The sequence below is a fragment of the Harpia harpyja genome, chromosome 1 (genome assembly GCF_026419915.1).
Source record: "Harpia harpyja isolate bHarHar1 chromosome 1, bHarHar1 primary haplotype, whole genome shotgun sequence".
Taxonomy (NCBI): Eukaryota; Metazoa; Chordata; class Aves; order Accipitriformes; family Accipitridae; genus Harpia; species Harpia harpyja.
This window is the reverse complement of record NC_068940.1, coordinates 29,622,272-29,641,147: the sequence shown is the minus strand read 5'-3', so window position 1 is coordinate 29,641,147 and position 18,876 is coordinate 29,622,272. Positions and strand designations below refer to the sequence as shown.

Here is an 18,876-nt window from a genome sequence, read left to right as displayed (position 1 = left end):
TACGTTTTGTGGACAGTGACACCTCACTTCTCAAGAAAGCTGCATAAGAAATAAACTTTAAACGCACGATTAAAACGAGCTTTTCTAACCTACCAGCAAATTAATGTAACAATAGACTTATTTTTCATTAACTTCAGGAAAAAAACTTGGTATAGAACCACTTAATTCAGAACAGAATGAAACTGTAGGAGAAAGCTATAGTGGAGACTCAAATATTTTCCAGACAATGCTGTGCCAAAGCAACATTAAATTTCTTCTGTATACCATAACTTTTCCCATCTTGACACCACCATTTTCTATTTTACTGCGGCCAGAATCAGTGGGAGATGCAGATCTCCAGACTGCACTGGCCGCGAATACGCACGCACGAGGCAGAAAACAAAAGCGCTTATTTCCACAGCAGGCCAAACTCGGATCTTTCAAAAATTCATACTTAATATACTATACTTAATATACTATCCAGCGATCACATGAAAGATACTCCAGCTAGGACTTCATCAGCACCATCTGCTCCAAGGGGCTAACACTGCTGGCTACCCAGGATGAGAAAGGTGACACTGGCTGGTTTTACAGCTGCCCGTGGGGACAGGGCACCCACACGGACACTAGCAGTCTCCCTGACTTCATTATGAAGCAATTTGAGAAGTTACCAGAAGTTAACTTAAGTTAATCTGCAAGGAAAAAAAAAAAGGCACAAAATATTTCTGGATGATACTACCAAACGGTTTTTATAGATCTCTACAACCACTTTTACTTCGCTTATCTCCTAATCCCTTAGCGCAATTCTGTGACGGATAAGTACTATGAATCCAAACGCGTAAAACGTAAAAGCAAAACCTAGGGGCTAAACAGCCACCAACGCGCTTCACAGCCGGGGGAAAACGCTCAGTACGTCTTTGTTTTCCAACCCAGCTGCCTGGCCCGGCAGAGCATCCCCAGCTCCCAGCTAACACCCCGCAGCTCCAGCCAGCGCTTCCACCCTCTCCCCGCGAACACCCCCCGCGCCCTCCGAGAACTAACGACAGCAGCGGGAGAACGGCGGCCAGGCTCCCGCTGACCCCGAGCGCCCGCCTCACAAACCTTTCGCCCTGCCGACCCCAAGAGCCCCGCGACCGCCGTGAGGAGGAGGAACCGGCCCCTCGACACCGTCTCCCTCACGGAGCGGCGGGCAGAGCCGGCGACCCCGCGTTGCGCCGGCATGCCGCCCCAGCCCGCGGCGGCGGCGGAGGCCCGGGGAGCGGGAAGGCGGCGGCCGACGGGCAAAGTCCGCCGGGCCCGCGTCCCGTCGCCGGGCGCCCCGTGTACCTTTGCGGAGCTCCCGGTGCCAGACGGAGACGATGGGCCCTGCGTGCTTGCGGTGGTGGATGAGCCACAGCGAGAGCGTCTGAACGCTCTGCTGGGAGTTGCTCAGCTCCGACAGCTTCTTCTCCAGTGCCGACTCCGAGAAGGAGGACATGGCGGCGGGCCGGCCCGCGCCGGGCCTAGCTCCGCCCGCGGGGGAGGGCGCGACGCAGCCTCACCGACAACAAGCCGCCGCCGCCGCCGCCGCCGCCGCCGCCACAAGATGGCCGCCCGACCTCTCACCCCGCCGCGGCAGGTCGAAGGGCAGCATCGTACGGATCGCCGGAGGGAGACGCGGCGTACCGCTACGCCCAGCACAGACCGCGCACGCCGGGCGGGGCGGGGGAGATGGAAGTACAGCGCATGCGCGGCCGCATCGCCGCAGGCCGCCAAGGCGCCACAGGCGGTGCATGCGCATCGCGGGCCCCCGGGACTTTTCTCACAGCTCTCCGTCCGCAGCGCGCCGGTGGGCGCTCTTTGTCGCGCTGCCGGGCCCGGCGACCTGCACGTCACTTCCGGCACGCGGCCGCTCCGCTACGGGAGCAGGTAGGCGCGCCGGCCCTCAGGGGCCGCCCCGGGTCGCTGCCGTGACAGCCCCCGGCGTTCCCCCCCACCTCGCCTCCCCTCAGCTGCTGCTGCCGCCCTCCCGCCGGCGCCCCAGCATGGCCGTCTTCGACACCCCCCAGGAGGCCTTCGGGGCCCTGCGCCCCGCCTGCGTGCAGCTGACGAGGGCGCAGACCATGGAGAACGTGGCCCGCCTGCAGGCCCACCTGGCAGCCGTCAGCGCCTCGGCCCTGCAGGAGCTGCAGGAGTACGTCCTCTTCCCCCTGCGCTTCGCCCTGAAGGTGCCGGGGCCCAAGCAGGAGCGCCTGGTGCAGAGCGTGGTGCAGTGCATCTCCTCCGTGCTGGCAGCAACGTGTGTGAAGAAGCAGGAGCTCCTGCAGGAGCTTTTTTCTGAGCTCTGTACCTGCCTCTCTCCCCCTTCTAGCTCAAGCAACCCAGCCCCGCTGTCAGAGGAGTTAAAGCTGGCTGTAATCCAGGCACTCCACACCCTGATGCATTCAGCTTATGGGGATGTTATCTGGTCTCTGTATCAACCTTCCGCCCTTCCTCTCTTAGGATTTGCTGTATCTTTGCTCCTAGGCCTAGCAGAGCAAGAAAAAGCAAAGCAAATTAAGATCTCTGCTTTGAAGTGCTTACAGGTCCTAGTTCTGCAGTGTGACTGCCAGGAGCATCGACACCTAGATGAAGATGAGGCACAGCAATGTGGGGATTTGTTTGCTTCTTTTCTGCCTGGGATTTCCATTACACTGTCTCGGGTTATTACTGGAGACATCAAACAAGGTCACAAACCCACCGTTTCTGCCATCAGACTCTTTTATCTGATTGTTGGCTTGGTAATGGCTGATGCGCAGCTAGCCAGAATTGCAAAGAATAAAGAAAAGCTGCCAGTGGAAGAAAGCAGAATATCAGAATTAATGGTCCATAGAGGACCTGACTGGAGTAAAAGTACTGCTGAAAAACTCTCTCTCCTCCTGCATAAAATGGTTGAATTTTCTTCAGTTCACCCCCACTGGAAAGTGAGACTGGAGCTGGTGGAATTGGTCCACCACTTACTGAGGAACTGCAGTCAGTCGCTGGTGGACTCGTTCAGTCATCTTTTAAAGGCCTTGGTAGGGCTAGTGAACGATGAAAATGGCGAAGTCCAGAGCAGGTGTAAGGAGGTTCTGCAAGGCATTGCAGAGCAGAGGATAGTAGCACAGAACAGGGCTCTTGCTGATGTCCTCTCCGAGAACCTCCATTCCCTTGCCACAGCTCTTCCTCGCCTGATGAACTCTCAGGATGACACGGGCAAGGTTTCCACTTTGAGCTTGTTGCTCGGCTATCTGAAGCTGCTAGGCCCCAAGATTAACATTGTCCTCAACTCCATATCCCACCTCCACCGTCTGTCCAAAGCGCTGATGCAGGTTCTGGAGCTGGACGTGACAGATGTGAAGATAGTGGAAGACAGACGCTGCGAGGGTGTGTGCGGACCTTCGGGCTCCTTGCAGCATGGTGTGCAGAAAGGCAGATGTCAGAAGAAATACTTCCGCTTCTTCACGGAGGAGAAAATTTTCCAGCTCCTTCAGCAAGTTTGTCGTGTTCTTGGCTACTACGGGAACCTCTATTTGCTTGTGGATCATTTCATGGGGCTCTACAGTGAATCTGGCATGTACCGAAAGCAGGCAGCGATGGTCCTCAATGAGCTGATTGCAGGAGCTGCTGGAGTGGGAGTGGATGTCCTTCAGGAGAGGGAAGTTTCGCTGAACATGGATGATCTCAAAGGGTCCATAATATCCATTCTCGATGAGTACACAGACCAGGCAAACTGGTATTTGATCACTAGCATTGATACAGAAGAAATCAGCCATGAGCACTCTGTGCAACATTCAGGACTTACTGCCCGTCCAGGAGGTGCGTGCAGCAGCGTTCTCCTTCCGTCCCCAGAGCCACACGTAACGACCCGCACCATGAACAGCAACATCTGGCAGATCTGCATCCAGCTGGAAGGCGTCGGCTGCTTCGCTGCTGTCCTTGGGAAGGAGTTCCGGTTGCTTCTGCTGTCAGCTCTCTACCCGGTGTTGGAAAAGGCTGGTGACAAGACTCTGCTCATCAGTGAGACGGCACTGGGGACACTGGTAGACATATGCAAGGCCTGCAGTTATGACTCCTTGCAGTGTTTGATTAATGAGAATTCTGACTATCTGGTGAATGGGATTTCCCTGAATTTGCGCCAGCTGGCACATCAGCCACATGCTTCCCAGGTCCTGGACACTATGCTGAGGCATTCAGATGCCAGTTTGCTGCCACTGGTAGAAGACGTTATCCAAGATGTCCTGTCTGCGCTAGATCAGTCTTACAATAACCAGGCTTCCACTTTCCTCAGGGTCCTCCACTCAGTAATGACAGCTTTAGGTATCTAAATGATGTTTACTTTGCATAATTCAGTCTTACTGTAACTAAGGGTAATTGTCTTTGATCTTTTGACTTGCTGTGGGAGATTTCAAGTAGCTGAGGTACTGCAGCGTGATGGCAACTTTACTTTGCTTGGTGGGCCAGCTCTCAAGCAAAGATCACCAATAGCTTCCCCTCTCCACAACCAGTTTCTGTTTGTGCGGCTTGCAGACTTGCAGGAACACGGCCTTTAGTGATTGAGAAAAGATGGATTTACTGCTCCCATAAATGTTCTGTAGAAGCACATGGAGTGTATTCCTTTTTATATCGGGGTTTCAACATTCTCATACCATCAGGGAGGTCACGGTGATGTGACAGCAGGTGCTGGATTCCGTAGTTCAGTCCCATGAGACTTGAGAGTCGTGTTCATCTCTCAAGGAATCCATGGTACCTTGCTGACTTGCAGGAGAGGATCGTGATTGCGTAGTGATATATCAGTTCTTCTTTTGCAGTCCAGTGGTTTGGATCGTCCTGCGGTGAGGAACACCAACAAAGGCAGACTCCCGAATGGTGGAGCGGGACTTTGTCCCAGGGGCAGCAGGTGGTGACAAGGCAAGAAGTGGAACAATTCTTCCTTGACTATGTCAGACAGAAGCAGATCGCAGAGGGCAATCTTCCTGACACAGGGGATGAGGAGGCAGGTCAGTACTGTGCGTGACTGGAGAAGAGTATGTTCAACTTGGAGAAAGACGGTGACCTGTGATGTTTCCTTTTGTCAGATGGGGGACTTGGGACCAGACTGAAAGCCTAGCACGCTCCTGACAGTCTCAGGTCTGCTTTGAGCTGACCTTAGCTCATGTAAGGTGCTGCTGGGTGTTCTTGCTTTGTTCTATGCAGGGCGGGGAGTGAAATGCTTGCAGATCAAGGCTTGTCTAGCTCTGACACAAGCACACTCTGTTTTTCCTTACCTCATAACAGGTCATTTGGGTTCAGGACCCAGTTTCCTCTTTCCAGGATCCTACACCATTTTCCTCGCCCTCCCTTGGGAATCCCTGTACCATTTTCTCCTGGCTAATGATGCCACCACTCCCTTCTCACTTGGCCTTGGCAGGCCCTGCAGACATTCATACAGGGAGCTTTTTAGTCTTTACTGGGCTATGCTGCAATCCTGACCTTTAAATACTTTAAATACCCAGGCTTTTCATTTTTAATAAAAATCAATGGGAAATAAGTCCATGGTGAGGGGAGACTGCAAATGTCAGACCAACTGCATTGTCCAGTAAAGAAAGCAAACCTTCCCTGTCCCACACTCTTAGCAGAACTCAGGCATAGACTTGACTGTATCTAAATATGTTAAAAAATGCCAAAGGCCTCATTTGAGAATTTGCAGAGTAGTTGTGGGTGGGTATTGTGATCTTCCAGGACTTCCAAGTCATTTTCATGGCTTCAGTAATGGTTTTGTCTCCCAGACGAGGTTCTCCCCCTTGCTGAGCCGGAGCCAAACAACTCTGACACAGAAGGAGAAACACCACTCCCAAGCCATGCTCAACTGGCCAAAGATGTGATGGAGAGGTGCATCCACTTGCTGTCTGACGGGAATCTCCGAGTGCGGCTGAAGGTTAGTAAATGCCAGCTTTGAGGGGACAGGTGGTGCCCACGAAGGGGGCCGGTAGTTTGTCAACGTGTGCACGATGCATGTTGGGCTTCCCACCGTAACGAGGTTAGTGCTGCCATATGCTTATTCAGGACAGGCCCTCCACGTCTAGCAAGAGAAAGTGAGATGGTTTTCTGGGAGTAGTCTGGTTTAGGAACGGCAGCCAGGCTGAACAGAACCTTAAGGGTGGCTTTGTATCAGGCACCTTCCCTTGATGCTCATGATAGTCAAATCTTGTGCCTCAGCCTTTGGTGGAGGAAGCAGAAGCATCTTTCTCCCATCTAGGCCTCCCATCCCCCTTCCTCAGACTGTAGTGCACAGGCTGATGAACATTTTTTAAGTTCCTGGGGTGATGATAAGCAGGTCTAAAAGCCTGGGTTTTTTTTTTAAATTATGAAAATCCTTTGAAGGTGGCCTCCTTTTAAACTGCAAAGCGAGACAGAAAATGCAGCAGTGAGGCATAACCCAGATTCTTACCACAGAGGCCCCAGCCCTACCAGGTGATCCTGCTGCCATGCCACAGGAGCGGTAGGGTCCTAGTGCACACACAGCTCAGCCTGCAGGATCGGGCCAGGAATCATGCCCTGGTTCCAGCCCGGCTCTGTAGCCCAGCCAGTTATGTCACTGTACAACTTGTCCCTTTCCAAACGGGCCTGTGCTCTGTGCACTGTTCAGTTATCCCAGTTCATGCCGAGCTAAAACCGTACCCTTTTATATTAAAACCCTCCTTTCTCCTGGCTCCCCGGCGTGACACTGCGGATCCACCTGAATGCCTGATGCTGTGGCGCTCTGAAAGTCTGTTACCTACCCCTCCTGCCCAGGTCCTGGACGTGCTAGAGCTCTGTGTAACTGCGCTGCATCCTCACGGAAACCATCTGCTTCCCATGGCTCATCGTGTCTGGCCAGCTCTCGTCACCCGGCTGATTAGTGATGACCCTCTGGCAGTGCTCAGAGCCTTCAAGGTACAGCAGCAAATCTCTGCCAACAGCCTTCAAGCTGGTGCTTAGAAGGCAAGTGGCTCAGGCATTGCTGTGGCTTGTGAGACAAGCACTAAGCTTGTGGAGTGATTTTTAAACGTGGTTTGGAACACAGGGTCACCACCCTGCAGTGAGTAGGCTTGTACCACTCCCACTGCAGCTTGTCCGCAGATAAAACCTTGACACTGTTCCTGGGGGAAAGAGCAATTTAGTGATTATTGCAGGGAAGCAGAAAACGGTTCTTTTACAGTCTAAGCAGCTGTCAGAGGCACCATATAGTGCAACTTGCCCTTGCTGGAGCCACAGTCTCAGCACCCCCCTTTGTAAGTCTTAGACTGAAGCAAAGGAATTGTTTCATGATTGAGGCATTTGCAGGGGAAGGGAGAGGTTAAGCAAAGACTTAGCCTCATAATAACATTATTAAAGAGCTCCTGACCATGTCAACTGACTGCATTCCCGTCCTGACTCACAAGTTAGACAATAAAGCATGTTTCCAGAGGTTGCCAGCCCCAGGGTTTCACAGGGCTTCCTCTGCTGTGCAGAATGAGATTCATTTTAGAATCCTTCAGTGTGAATAAAAGGAGAGTTTTGATTTGCCAAATTCAGGAAGCCATAGAATTTCAGAGTAGCAATACCTCACATGTGCCTGCCCTAAAAGAAGGGAGAGATCACTACACAAAAAATAATTAGCTCTTGAAAAGTTCAAGGGACCGTTACAATTAGCACTGAGTTTTGGTTTAGTTATAAGAAATCCCCCAGGAGTGTCTTCCTTCCTAAATCTCAGGACAGGAAGCCTAGTGTCGGTGTAAGCCAAACACAACATAACCAGCATCTCAGTCCTGCACACTGAGACCACAAGCTTAGTGAAGTTCCAAGAGAGAACAGTGTTCTGGCCATGTGGGTTGGCCCCATGGATCTCCCCTTCATTTTTATATGCGTTTAAGGCCATTCTCTAAGCCACTTTGGTTTTTATCCTGGGCACACACCAGTAGCACTGGGTGCCCTATGCTGTAGCCAGTTGGCCTTTCCATTCACTGGCATGGTTGTAAAGATGGACTGTTTCCACCACAAAGGTGATTTCTATTGTAATGGCATTTTCCATCAGAGACTCCTCCAGCAATTCTGAATAAGGCTTCACAAGCTACTCTTACCTTTACTGTGCTAATGAGAGAAGGGCAGTCCCAGAAGGTTAGCCATGTGAAACTGAAGAGCTGGGTGCAGGTCACTCGGCCTGTCGATCAAGCATTCGCCTTCTGCTCATTGTGGGAAACTGTAGCAGGTATGGTCATATTGCTCTCAGCTGCAAAAAAATTATCAAGGCAGAATGAATGCCTTATCCCCCAAGCTGGTGCGGATTGCTGAGCTCCTCCCAGACCTGTAAGTGCACTTAGCCTCCAGTAACTGACATTTCTTCACTAGGTGCTGTGTACCCTGGCTCAAAAGTGTGGGGACTTTCTGAGGCAGAGATTCTCCAAAGATGTCCTGCCTAAGCTGACCAGTTCCCTCCTCAGCCAAGCCCCAGCAAGTGCCAGAGCTGGGCCTGTGTACAACCACACGCTTGCCTTCAAGTTGCAGCTGGCTGTGTTGCAGGGACTGGGTTCTCTGTGTGAGAAGTTGGACATGGGTGAGTACCAGGGAAAGTATAGGTTGTACGAGATCTCTGCTGGACTTACCTCTTCTCTTTTCATCTCAACTGACCAGGCCTGCACTTGCTTCTTACCCTTCTGATCTTCTCCAGCCTCATCCCATTCAGGTCTTGCTTAATCTGTCCTCTTTCAGAGCTCTGTAAAGAGGGGCTGGTTGCTCTTTACTCCCCAAGAGGCAAATGGGAGAGATTTCCAGCACCTTGCAGAATCTAACTGCTCATCTCACTTGTGCATGAGAAGTGGGTATAGAGTGGAGTGCCTGGGTTGCTACAGCTAGGCCTGTTGAGCCGTGCTTTATTCTTAATTAACTTAAGAACTGGAGCCCAGATAAGACTTCTGGCTAACTTGCCTGGTTCCGTTTTGAGGCATCTCTCTGGGTGACCCTTTAAATGCAGCACAGCACATTCTTCTGCTGAATGAAACTCTCTGAAATTCTCCTAGGTTAAATTTCTGGAGCTGACTTTGATGAGGGAGAAGGTTTGCTGGCTAGTTGCTCTTCTCCTCTCTCAATGCCCTTGATTGCTTTCCCAGCTTTGCAGCAAGATGCTTAAGAGGTGAGGTCAGAAGAGTTCTGGGTCAGAGAGTTCAAAGGCTCAGAAGCCTCTTGCTGCCAATTTAGAGCTGGTTCTGTTAGGCAGCAGCCGCGGAGTAGGTTACCTCCTACCCTTCTTTTCTGTTCCATTTCTGCAGGTGAGAGTGACCTGAATAAAGTGGCAGATGCCTGCCTGATTTACCTCAGTGCCAAGCAACCCATGAAATTGCAGGAAGCTGCCCAGAGGTAATGTCTCTTAAATGCAGGTGTATCAGGTGTACAAATAATGTGGGACAGAGGGAGCACGGTAACCCCTTTCCTCTTGCACCTTTCCCGTTCCTCCCTCTGGCAGGTTTGAGTCCTGTACAAAAAGGGTCTCTAATGGAAGTTAACTCCTTTCTCTGGTGAAGTATCATTTACTACCCAAAATGAGCTAGAGAGGTTAGCTTGCCCACAAGTTACCGTTGACTTTCAGATTACCTTGCAGCGCATTTGGGGACAGAGGGGGAAGATGTGATACTTGCTTTTTTTCTAACTGCCTCCTATGCTAGAATACTTAGGGCTCTTGGCCCACTGGTGGCATAAAACTGCAGAGGGGGCGACAGCTATGCAAGAGGATGTGCCAGACATTCCTATGTATTTTATCACTTAATACCTTCTGCAGGCTGGGGGATTTGCTTCTGTTATCCTTCCATTTTCCCTGGGCCCCTGTGATCACGTCAACCCAGGCTCTGCCAGGTGGACCAGAGTTTGTCTGGGAAGCTGTCAGTCTTGCCACCAGTCTTGCTCTGAGAAGGCTGGGAGACATTAAAAGAGCACAAACAGTTTAGGTGAACACACATCACCTCTATGAAGTGTTGACAGACATACTTTGCTGCTTGGTGTGCAAAATCCTGCTCAGCGCGTTCCTGCTGTCAGGATAAGAAATCACTATTGTCATATGTTGTCACCTGGAAACAAGGCCAGAGATTTCAGCAGAAGAAACAAGTCCAGTTACAGAACATGGAAAGTGAATAAGCAAGCAGTGCACCTCTGTCTCTGCTGAAGGACAGGGGTAAAAGCCCCTCTCTTTCTGTGAGGCCAACCTTGCCCTCCCCTGAGGGGAGAGGAAGCCAGCGGTGAGCAGGTTCAGCAGGCACTGCGGATTTCAGAGGGCAGGCTGTTGAACAGGGAAGAGCTGCCTGTTCCCTTTCACCTGAGCGCAGGCCTCCCAGGGGGGTGCAGGGGGTGAAGGGCTTTTGTGTGGCTGGGCAGCAGTTTAGAGGGAGAACGCTCTCAGAAGCTGTAGCCGTACCTTTGTTTGGATTCCTGCACTGGTGAGAGTAGGTTTATTTTTACCTTAGTGGCTTTTATTGCATCGCAGCAGGCTTCAGCAGCATTTGTTCTGCAAAGGGGTTCTTCACTTTAGGCTTGCATACCTTAATACAATAAAGCGTTCATCTGTGTAAGCAATGCTGGAATGGAAAGCAGAACACCAGGGTTTATCTAGATATTTGGAATCTTAAGCTTTTAAATCATTAACAAAGCAGTCTGAAAAGCTGTGCAATTTCCCCCCACAGCAGGGGTGGGGGGAAATACTGAATTAGCCCTATGATGTGATAGAAGCTATATTATGAAGCAACCTCACTGTTGTTGGAGGAAAAGGGCAGCAAAGTTCAGGGCAAGTAACGTTTTTCTCCTGTATATTATTTTTATTCTATTTTAAGGGAGAAATACCACATTACACTGCTCCCCCTATGCCCTTGATGCACCATACATTACATATTTCACTGAACAAAGCAAGGTCTTCTGTGAACAGCTTTCTCATGTGTAGCTCTGTTGGCCAGACACATATATGCACTGAGGCATGCATCATGTCTGGCCTGATGTTAACTATCCATATAGCAGCACTTGTAGTTTTCCTTTTTTTTCTTTTGTTTTTTCAGTTTAGTCCTGTCTGATCCCTGATCTTGGAGCCCAGATGGGTCAGAGTTAAACATATATCAATCACTTTTAACTATAGTACACATAATAAGAGGTTTCAGCTTGGAAAAGTCAAAATTAGTTTGTACCATAACAATTGGCTCCAGCGCCAGGATAAGAATCACTTCTCTACCATGCTTCAGTTTCCTTTCTCCGGCTGCTTAATGACCAGAGTCGTGTAAGCTCCAGTCCTTTTCCTTGCTCTGTATGTGCCTGAAAGTAATCCTGCAAACTGACACAGGTTGTCACATGTAAGGCCCTTTCCATCTAGACAAGGGCAATGTTATCAGCCTGATACATGAAAAATTGTGCATTTTAAATGCTTCTAAAAACAGATAGACCAGAACTAATCTTAGCCACAGCCTGAGTGCCAACATACGTCACATAACTCAGCTTTATCACTGCAGAAATCATACAAGGTAAAAAGATGTTTGGAATCAGCTTGCCACGTTGATTTATACTAACTGGCCTTTGCTCAGCCTTTTGGATTCTTATTCAACTCATGAGTTGTGACCTGCCAAGAACAAGGTTAGGTCTTACAAAGTCAGTTGTAGCACCAATAACTCCCTGCACTGACTAAGTGAGGATTCTGTAGGTATGGGAAGGGCTAAGCAGGAATTTTTGGCTAAGGTGCTGGAGCCACACACACACACACACACAAAAAAAAAAAAAAAAAAAAAAAGGAGTTTTGGCTGTTGTCCAGGAATGTTACCATGCCCCAAGGAGGCTGCTTAATCCCATTTATGGGACGCTATAGTTTTATTAGATAAACCAGTGGGAATAAGTGAATTTTGTAACTGCAGCTTCATGCAATACTCAACAGGCAAAAATAGATGCTGGGGAAAAAAAAAAAAAAGTCTGACAAAGAGAAAATGGGACAATAGGCTTTATTATAAGATGACTGCTGGGAATATTCCAGGAGAGGAATATTATCCAAAGCTTAAAAAAAAAAAACACACCAACAAAAAAAACCCCAAGCCTACTGAAGAAGAGTTTGGGAAAGCCAGGGAACACTAAATATGTCTTTGCTTTCATTGAAAATAAGGCAGTGCAACTGCAGGTAAAGTGACCAGAAACACTTGAACAGCTAAGGGGTGGTGGTATGGGGCCCAAGGATTAGGAACAAGGCAGGGGGGGAAGATGGTGTAAACTGAAAGTCATAATATGTAAATCTGAGCTTCTCATCAATTTATTAAGTTGCATCATCCCTGACAAGCTTTTCACTCCAGGGGAAAAAAACTCTGAAGGAAAAGAAATTAAGAAATTGTCATTGGCCTGTGTCAACACTTCACAAGTAGTTCTGGATTTTTTCATTTGAAGTGACTGTTTTGAAATTTACACTTAATTCCTAATAAATGTTTACAGCCTGTGAAGTTTACCATTTGACCTTTCAGTCAGCAGTCTGGACAGGAATAGAGTTTTTTCCAGGATGCAGAAATAATTTCCCCAGTTCTTACTGAAGTCTGTGGTGAACTGTATCAGTTAAACATTCAGCAGAGATGCAAAAGCCAGAAAGACTTGTCCTTTTGCCAGCCTGTTCACTGTGCCGTAGCTTTGCTTAGAGCTTGGGAAAAGACAAGGCAACAGAATAGCCAAATTCTGCTCTTTGCTAGTAGAATAAGTTGTTCAGCATAACTGGAACAAATATGAGCTATTTTTGGACCTTTTTAGATACCAAAATTGATTATGGAGCATACCTCTTTTGGTTTGATTGTGTAGTTTATTGGATACTTATTGACAGCTGTCATTCACAAGCTGGGCTGAAGTACACTAAAACAGCCACCTGCACAAGGCAAAATTCAATAAAATTATATTTAAGTAAAAAAAAAAAAAAAAGCAACAACAGAAAACAAACCTGGATTAACCCCAGGATTCTTTGCCATGGAAACAGGTTGCTTAGAAACTACCCCAGAGTTAGTTTGAAAATGTAAAAGTCAAGTTGTTCTTTAAGCCGCACTGCACTCTAGGTTATCAGGAGATAATCACACCCTCAGGCCATTATGGGCACAAGAGGCAGTGGAATTCTCCAGGGACCAGCTAATCTCTTGAGGGTTGCTCTTGCCAGAGCAGCTGATTGGGAAGAGGTTGGAGAGCAGAGTATCTTTGCTGTGAATATAAGAGGTAAAGTAGTGCATGTGCTGAAGAAGCAGAAGTCAGCTGAATAGTATTCCCTGTTCCCATGTTTACTTCACAGTGATTCATCTTTCTCACCCCATCCTATCCACCCCAGCCATAAGGAGCGAGGATTATTTCTGTGCAGCTGCCCACCAGCAGCAGCCCATCATAAGCTAGGGGAAACCACTGGGACCTGCTGTTTGCTGGCAGGCAGACAGCTGCACGCTCGCACTGTCATGGCCAAGCGAGCACCAGGAGAGCACTGGCAGCCAGCAGGGCTTGGAGAACTGGTGCAGGGATGTCAGCAGGTGCAAGCTCTAGACCCTGCCCCAGCGAGCCTGCCTGCACTTTACTCAGTCTGGCACCCGGGAGGCTGGCACTCGGGTCCAGCCAGTCCTCCCTTTTCCAGTCAGCAGAGTAGCAGTAACAAAGCCAGGGGAGCGGAGAGCCCCGTGAGCTCACCTGCCTCTGGCCGTCCCCCAGAAAGAAGGCACATTGCCGATGCAGTTGTTGCGAAGCACAGCTATCACTTTGGAGCACGTTCACACAGGGTTCCTCTGGAGCAGACAGATAGGCACTGCAAGTGCTTTCAGGAGGGGACACTGCCAACAGCTTGCACTGACAACATCTTCCCTAATGGCTGTTCAGAGACCTGCACTGAGAGACAGGCAAGTGGTTAATGGCAGGCAGGCAAAAGCAACAACTTTGGCTACTCATGGAGTAGCAAGTAATACAGTCACAAGATCGTTGTGAAGAGGTGAGAGCGCTTTCTAGTGCCTCCATCTCATTTCTGTGCTTTTTCAGGTTACCCATGGCACTGCACTCGCTTTCAGAGTAGAGCTTCTAAAAGGGATTTCTGCCTGCAGAGGAAGCAAGCTCACTTTAGGGATCAAAGTTCTTCAGGGAAAAGTTTTGACAGCATCAAGTCTGGATTTTGTGTGGCTTTTGTAGCAGGTGATCTTTGATTTTAGAGAGGGGGGTTCTGTCCTGTGCTTCTTGGGGGAACAGAGACAGACCTACCATCTGACTTCTCATTACCTTGCCCAGCTGTTGTTCTCCTCATGGCCCCGTGATTTCAGTGGAAACTAGAGACCTGAAGATGGCGGCTAGGCATTTTCTGAGATCTGGGAAAGCTGACCCATAAGTTTGGCGAGTGCTGAGTACCCTTCACGCTCATAATCTCTGTGGGAGCACAGAGTACTCAGCACCATGCAGGAGGAGGCCTTGCAGTGCTGTTAGGGCAGCCTGCAAATTCTAGTTTTATTTTGTACATGGCACAGCCAGAGAACTTAATACCCATTAAGCCTAATACACCTTCTGTGCATTAAACCCTGACACAGACCTAGCTAAGCCCAAAGGTTACAGCCAATGAGAACTGGCAGGAAGAAATGAGTAAGTGTAGGTCATGCAAATCAGCCATTTGCTCTTTTGCTCCTAGGAGCCTCCTGCTCTCCAGCAGGATTCTTCACAGCATCTTTGTTACAGCAACTCACAGCTGGAGTCAAAAGTGTGAAGTGCATTCTCAAAAGTCAAATCCCCCATCTTAGGTGAGGTATTGAAATTCAAAGTGAAAACCATCAACACAGCAGTAAAGCATTAGAGGAAGCTGTCATTCCTCTCTTCCTCCATTCTATTGTTAATGAAGGTGGGGTTCTGTTTTTTAAGAAAATAAAATCCTGCTTTGTGAAAGGTGCTGTGCAGAAGGAAGAAATTTGGAGGCAGCTAATAAGGATTTGGTATGAGGGGAGACCTCACATAAGCAAAAAGCCCTCAATACAGCATTCAACTTTACTTGTGGCCCAGCCTGGACAGCTGTCCAGAAGTACCCTTGTTTTTACCAGCTCCGAAAAGGGAGACGAGTACAGATGGGTTGACCCCCTCACTCCCCAAAAAACAGAGAGGGTGGTGAACAACATGTACAACTTCTTTTAAGAGCTCTGCAGGAGTGATTGTCCAAAACATACCAGATGTAAGTAGCACATGCAATACTCTGCAGTCATCTCTCCAGCGCTTGGGACAGGCTGATTTAGAAAGGCTTTTGCCAGCAGCAGCCCATGATGCTGAGACCAAAGCCTGGGTCAGTTATTCACCACCTGCTTGTTTGATGTCGATAACTTTCTGTGTAGCATAACAACTATTTTTCTCCCACTTGCCAGTAGATGTGAAACCACTGAACTGTCTTCTCTTGGGCACAGGAGCCATTTTAATGGCTCTATCTAATGAGCCTCCAAGTCTGTTCAGCTGTCAGAGGTTGCAGACAACATCAGAGCTTTCCATAGCTCTCTGTTAATGACCCAGTTGGGTGCCAATCAAAAGGCCTTCTCCTTACTCTTCTTTCCTTTCTTCCCACTGTTTTCCAAAGTGTTTTCCTCCACTTAATGCAAGTGGACCCTGACAGCACCTGGCTCCTCCTGAACGAGGTCTGCTGCCCTCACCAGTATGAACCCCCCCACATCAGCCTGCAGCCCGTGAAGCTAAGTGGGATGGGGAGGCAGCGGAACGAGTTCACCGACAACGTGCTGCTCCTGCTGGAGAGGCTGCAGCAGCAGGAGAGCGTGATGCCGCGGGCTGGCACACAGGAGGCATCTTCTCCTTGACAGACCTACACAGCAGCTGGGAGGGGAAAAAAGGAACCGCTGGGATAGAACTCACCTGGGAAAATCCCATCATTCAGGCCCTGAATCGTTCTGGGGGCAAAGGAAGGATTGCCCTGTCTGGGGCACTGGCTGAGCTGTCCTCCCCATGGGCAGAAGTTTTATTTTTTTTAAACAGTGTTTGAGGATGAGGTGGGTACATTGCCCAGATTCCTCCAGACTTGTACTTCTCTGCACGTGGTGCTGGAGAGAAGTCCAAGGGTCATAATACATCTATTTCAAGTTCTTCAGTACAAAGAGTCATTTTCCAGAAATGACTTCCCAACACTCAGTCCTTGGGTGGTGCCCCTTCAGCACCCCCTCCACACCCCTCTGACCTCACAACTGTGATACTCCCTCCTGTTCTCAGCTGGACAATGATTGCCAACTCAAAACAAAAGCTTTTTCTGGCCTTAACCCTTCCCAGGGAGAGAATCCAGTTTGGGGTGCATTAAAAATCTTTTCTTTTTAAAACCAGTTAATACCAGAAAATGCTAAAATGCATTTTGAATAAATTCCTCATCAGTATTACTGGCAAGAACACCACATCCTCTTAGAAACATCAAGGCCATTCCTTGTAGCTGCATTTTGCTAAAACTGGCTGCTGAGACTGGCCAAATGCATTGTGTTCCCTGATTCTCACCACTGAGAGAGGTTCTTTAGAAAAATGGCCAGCCCTGATTTACAACTTGCAAGTGATTTAAGACTCCTCCTTGTTCCCAGATTGTCTGCTATTCTCACAGGCCATTTCTTAGACCTCTCAGATTTTTAACACCAACCCCAAGGAGAACTAGATGAAATATCTACCTGTGCCCCAGTACTGCCTCCCAGGTGGGTACGTACGTGGTCAGATGATGCAGGCGGTGACATTAGGTGTGAGCACGGTGGTACCACGGTTTGCTTGAGCAGGTATAGTGCAATGCAGCGAGCGGAGAGGACAACTAGTCTTTGGGGTCTGCTTGCTGCCCCTGCCACAGAGCCTCCCCTCCAGAACATGGCACAGGCTCACCACTCGCCTGGAAGCTGCTGTGCCGTACTCCAGCTCCCGAGTCCTCCAGGCTCCGTCCCCAGAGACGGTCTGCAGGTGCTGCTTTACCTGGCTGCTCCCAGACCACGCCGTCTCCTGGGTTCATCAGCTTCATCCAGAGCGACTTCTGGCAGCAGGCTGCTTCCTGGCACTTGTGAAAGCTTTATGCTAGTAAAGCAAAAGGACAGATTTTGACTGTAAATTTGTAAGAAAGCTCAGAAATGCAAAACCCAAAGCAATAAACTGATTGTTACATGGAACAGGCTTTGTGCATCACTGTTGGGGATCCTGGGTGAGCATCCAAATGCCATCTCAACTGTTGGGAGCAAGGGCACTCCTGCCCATGCCCACACCCCCCTCAGCTGAGGCTGTCTCCCCTTGTCTCCCTGGTTTTGTTCAGGCTTTCCTCCTGGTTGCCTCTCCAGGAAAAACACAAGGCGGTGGCTTTTTTACCAGGTAGGACAGGACTGCAGTTCAGCTTTTACCCTTTTATGCTTTTTTTACTATATATTCAGTGCTTAACACTGGGTTGGATTTTGTACAAAGGAACCCTTCAGAGTTGATCTGACAGGGGAAGACAGGAGAGGCAGAAAGGTGAAATATTACCTTTGGTCTCCAAAGCACCCCTGGGGTTGGTGCAGAATTTTCTGGATTGTTGTAGCACTTGATAAAACTCATCCATCAGGTGCACATGCTGCATCCAACCCGCCTCTGCCTTGCCTTCAGCGCTGGCTGGAGCTCACACGTGACAAATCAGCAGCACCGCGATGGCACTCGGTGCTCCTGCCCAAACCATCTGTTCTGGTCTCTCCACCCACCGCCTCTCCCTGTCCTCTCTGCAACCAGCAGTACCAGGCTGTCACGGGCTCGTCGTGGGCTGCACCTCTTGCCAGGGAGGTACAAGTGAAACCTTGCTATGGGGAGCCTGTGCCATCTTCCTGCAGCTTGGTATCAACCCTTGAACCAGCCTGGCGAGAAGCACCCCTGCTATTGCCAGGCTTCAGCAGCCAGTCACGGGCTGCAGACGGACAAGTGATTCATCTGCACATGCTCTGTGCTGTTTGAATTGGTCACCTCTGGGAAGCAGAAGTAACCCAGCCTTGCTGGGTTCACCTCTGCCGAGACAAGGCAAGCTTAGAAGAAGAATAGTTATACATGTTTCTGAAAGGAGAAGCATAAATCCAAATGGCATCTGCAGCATCTACCACAGCAAAACACCTCCCCAGCACCAGCCCTGCAAACCTGCCTGGGTTGCAGCAGCCAGCCCATCCTGCCCAGCCGCAGGGACCCTGCAGAACACAGCGGTGGGCTCCGAGGACACCAGCCTGCCTGCGCCCACGTCAAGGCACACCACCATGCAGGAGGACGGGCGTGAGGCTCAAGGGCAGCACTGTCACCCCAGAGTCCTTGCTCCCACACCTGCCGATGCACACACATCCCCCTCGGGTCACGTCCACCCGAGGTCCCACTCCCAGGCTCTTAACAGCCCCAGTAGGGACCGCGCAGCCGTGGGTCCCACAGGCAGGCCTGGAAGCAAAGCTGTCTCCAGCGGGTACGGACGGCATCTTGGGGCTGCAGACCCCCAGCGCTGCCGGGATGCGCCCCATGGTCAGAGGTCTCACGGCACCACACCAGAGCCCAGAGCAGCCACCTCCATCCCGACTGTGGGCCAGGCGAGGGAGGTGGCTGCTGTTTCTGAGCACGACGGTACAGACAGCAGGAGGGCTGTGACAACAGGAGAGGAATTAGAAGAGTTCTCTTAATTACCATCTTCCCCATCTAGTAGAGCGGGTGGGAGAGCGGCAACTGGAATCAGCTCCATCCATCGGGAAGGGGGCCTTGGGCTGCTGCTCCAGCATGGGCTTCCTGGTGACCCCATAACGCAGGCGACTGGTTTTGGGGCTGATGGAGCCCTTGCTGCTGTGTGCGAAGCTGGGCTCCCAGAGAGATGCTGACAGGGCTCAGGGGCTGCTGCCACACTTCACCCTGTGGCTTGACAGGACACATTGCACGGAGGCAGCGGGTCACTGCCCCGGCACAGCAGGGACCAGGGTG

General features: G+C 50.1%; 2 protein-coding genes across 6 annotated transcripts in view; one reads left to right on the top strand and one right to left on the bottom strand.

Moving 5' to 3' along the window:
- The window catches only part of RPRD1B (regulation of nuclear pre-mRNA domain containing 1B), a 42,037-nt gene extending 40,367 nt beyond the window's left edge, over window positions 1-1,670 (bottom strand). The window contains exon 1 of one of the 4 annotated variants that reach the window (XM_052783143.1): window positions 1,306-1,670. In XM_052783143.1, the coding sequence (XP_052639103.1) occupies window positions 1,306-1,456 (151 nt within the window). In that variant the 5' untranslated portion in view covers window positions 1,457-1,670. The remainder of the gene's footprint in view (window positions 1-1,305) is intronic. The other 3 variants (XM_052783161.1, XM_052783171.1, XM_052783151.1) reach the window with 3 other exon arrangements.
- A 257-nt stretch (window positions 1,671-1,927) lies between these two features.
- TTI1 (TELO2 interacting protein 1) lies at window positions 1,928-17,081 on the top strand. 2 transcript variants are annotated; one of them, XM_052783104.1, is made up of 7 exons: window positions 1,929-4,296; window positions 4,788-4,976; window positions 5,745-5,893; window positions 6,751-6,891; window positions 8,326-8,530; window positions 9,243-9,330; window positions 15,524-17,081. In XM_052783104.1, exons 1-7 carry the CDS (start codon window positions 2,004-2,006, stop codon window positions 15,756-15,758), a joined length of 3,300 nt encoding a protein of 1,099 aa, XP_052639064.1. In that variant the 5' UTR covers window positions 1,929-2,003; the 3' UTR covers window positions 15,759-17,081. The 2 variants fall into 2 exon arrangements, with proteins under 2 accessions (XP_052639073.1, XP_052639064.1); XM_052783113.1 differs by lacking the exon at window positions 6,751-6,891 and having other exon boundaries at window positions 1,928-4,296.
- Window positions 17,082-18,876: the final 1,795 nt, after the last annotated feature.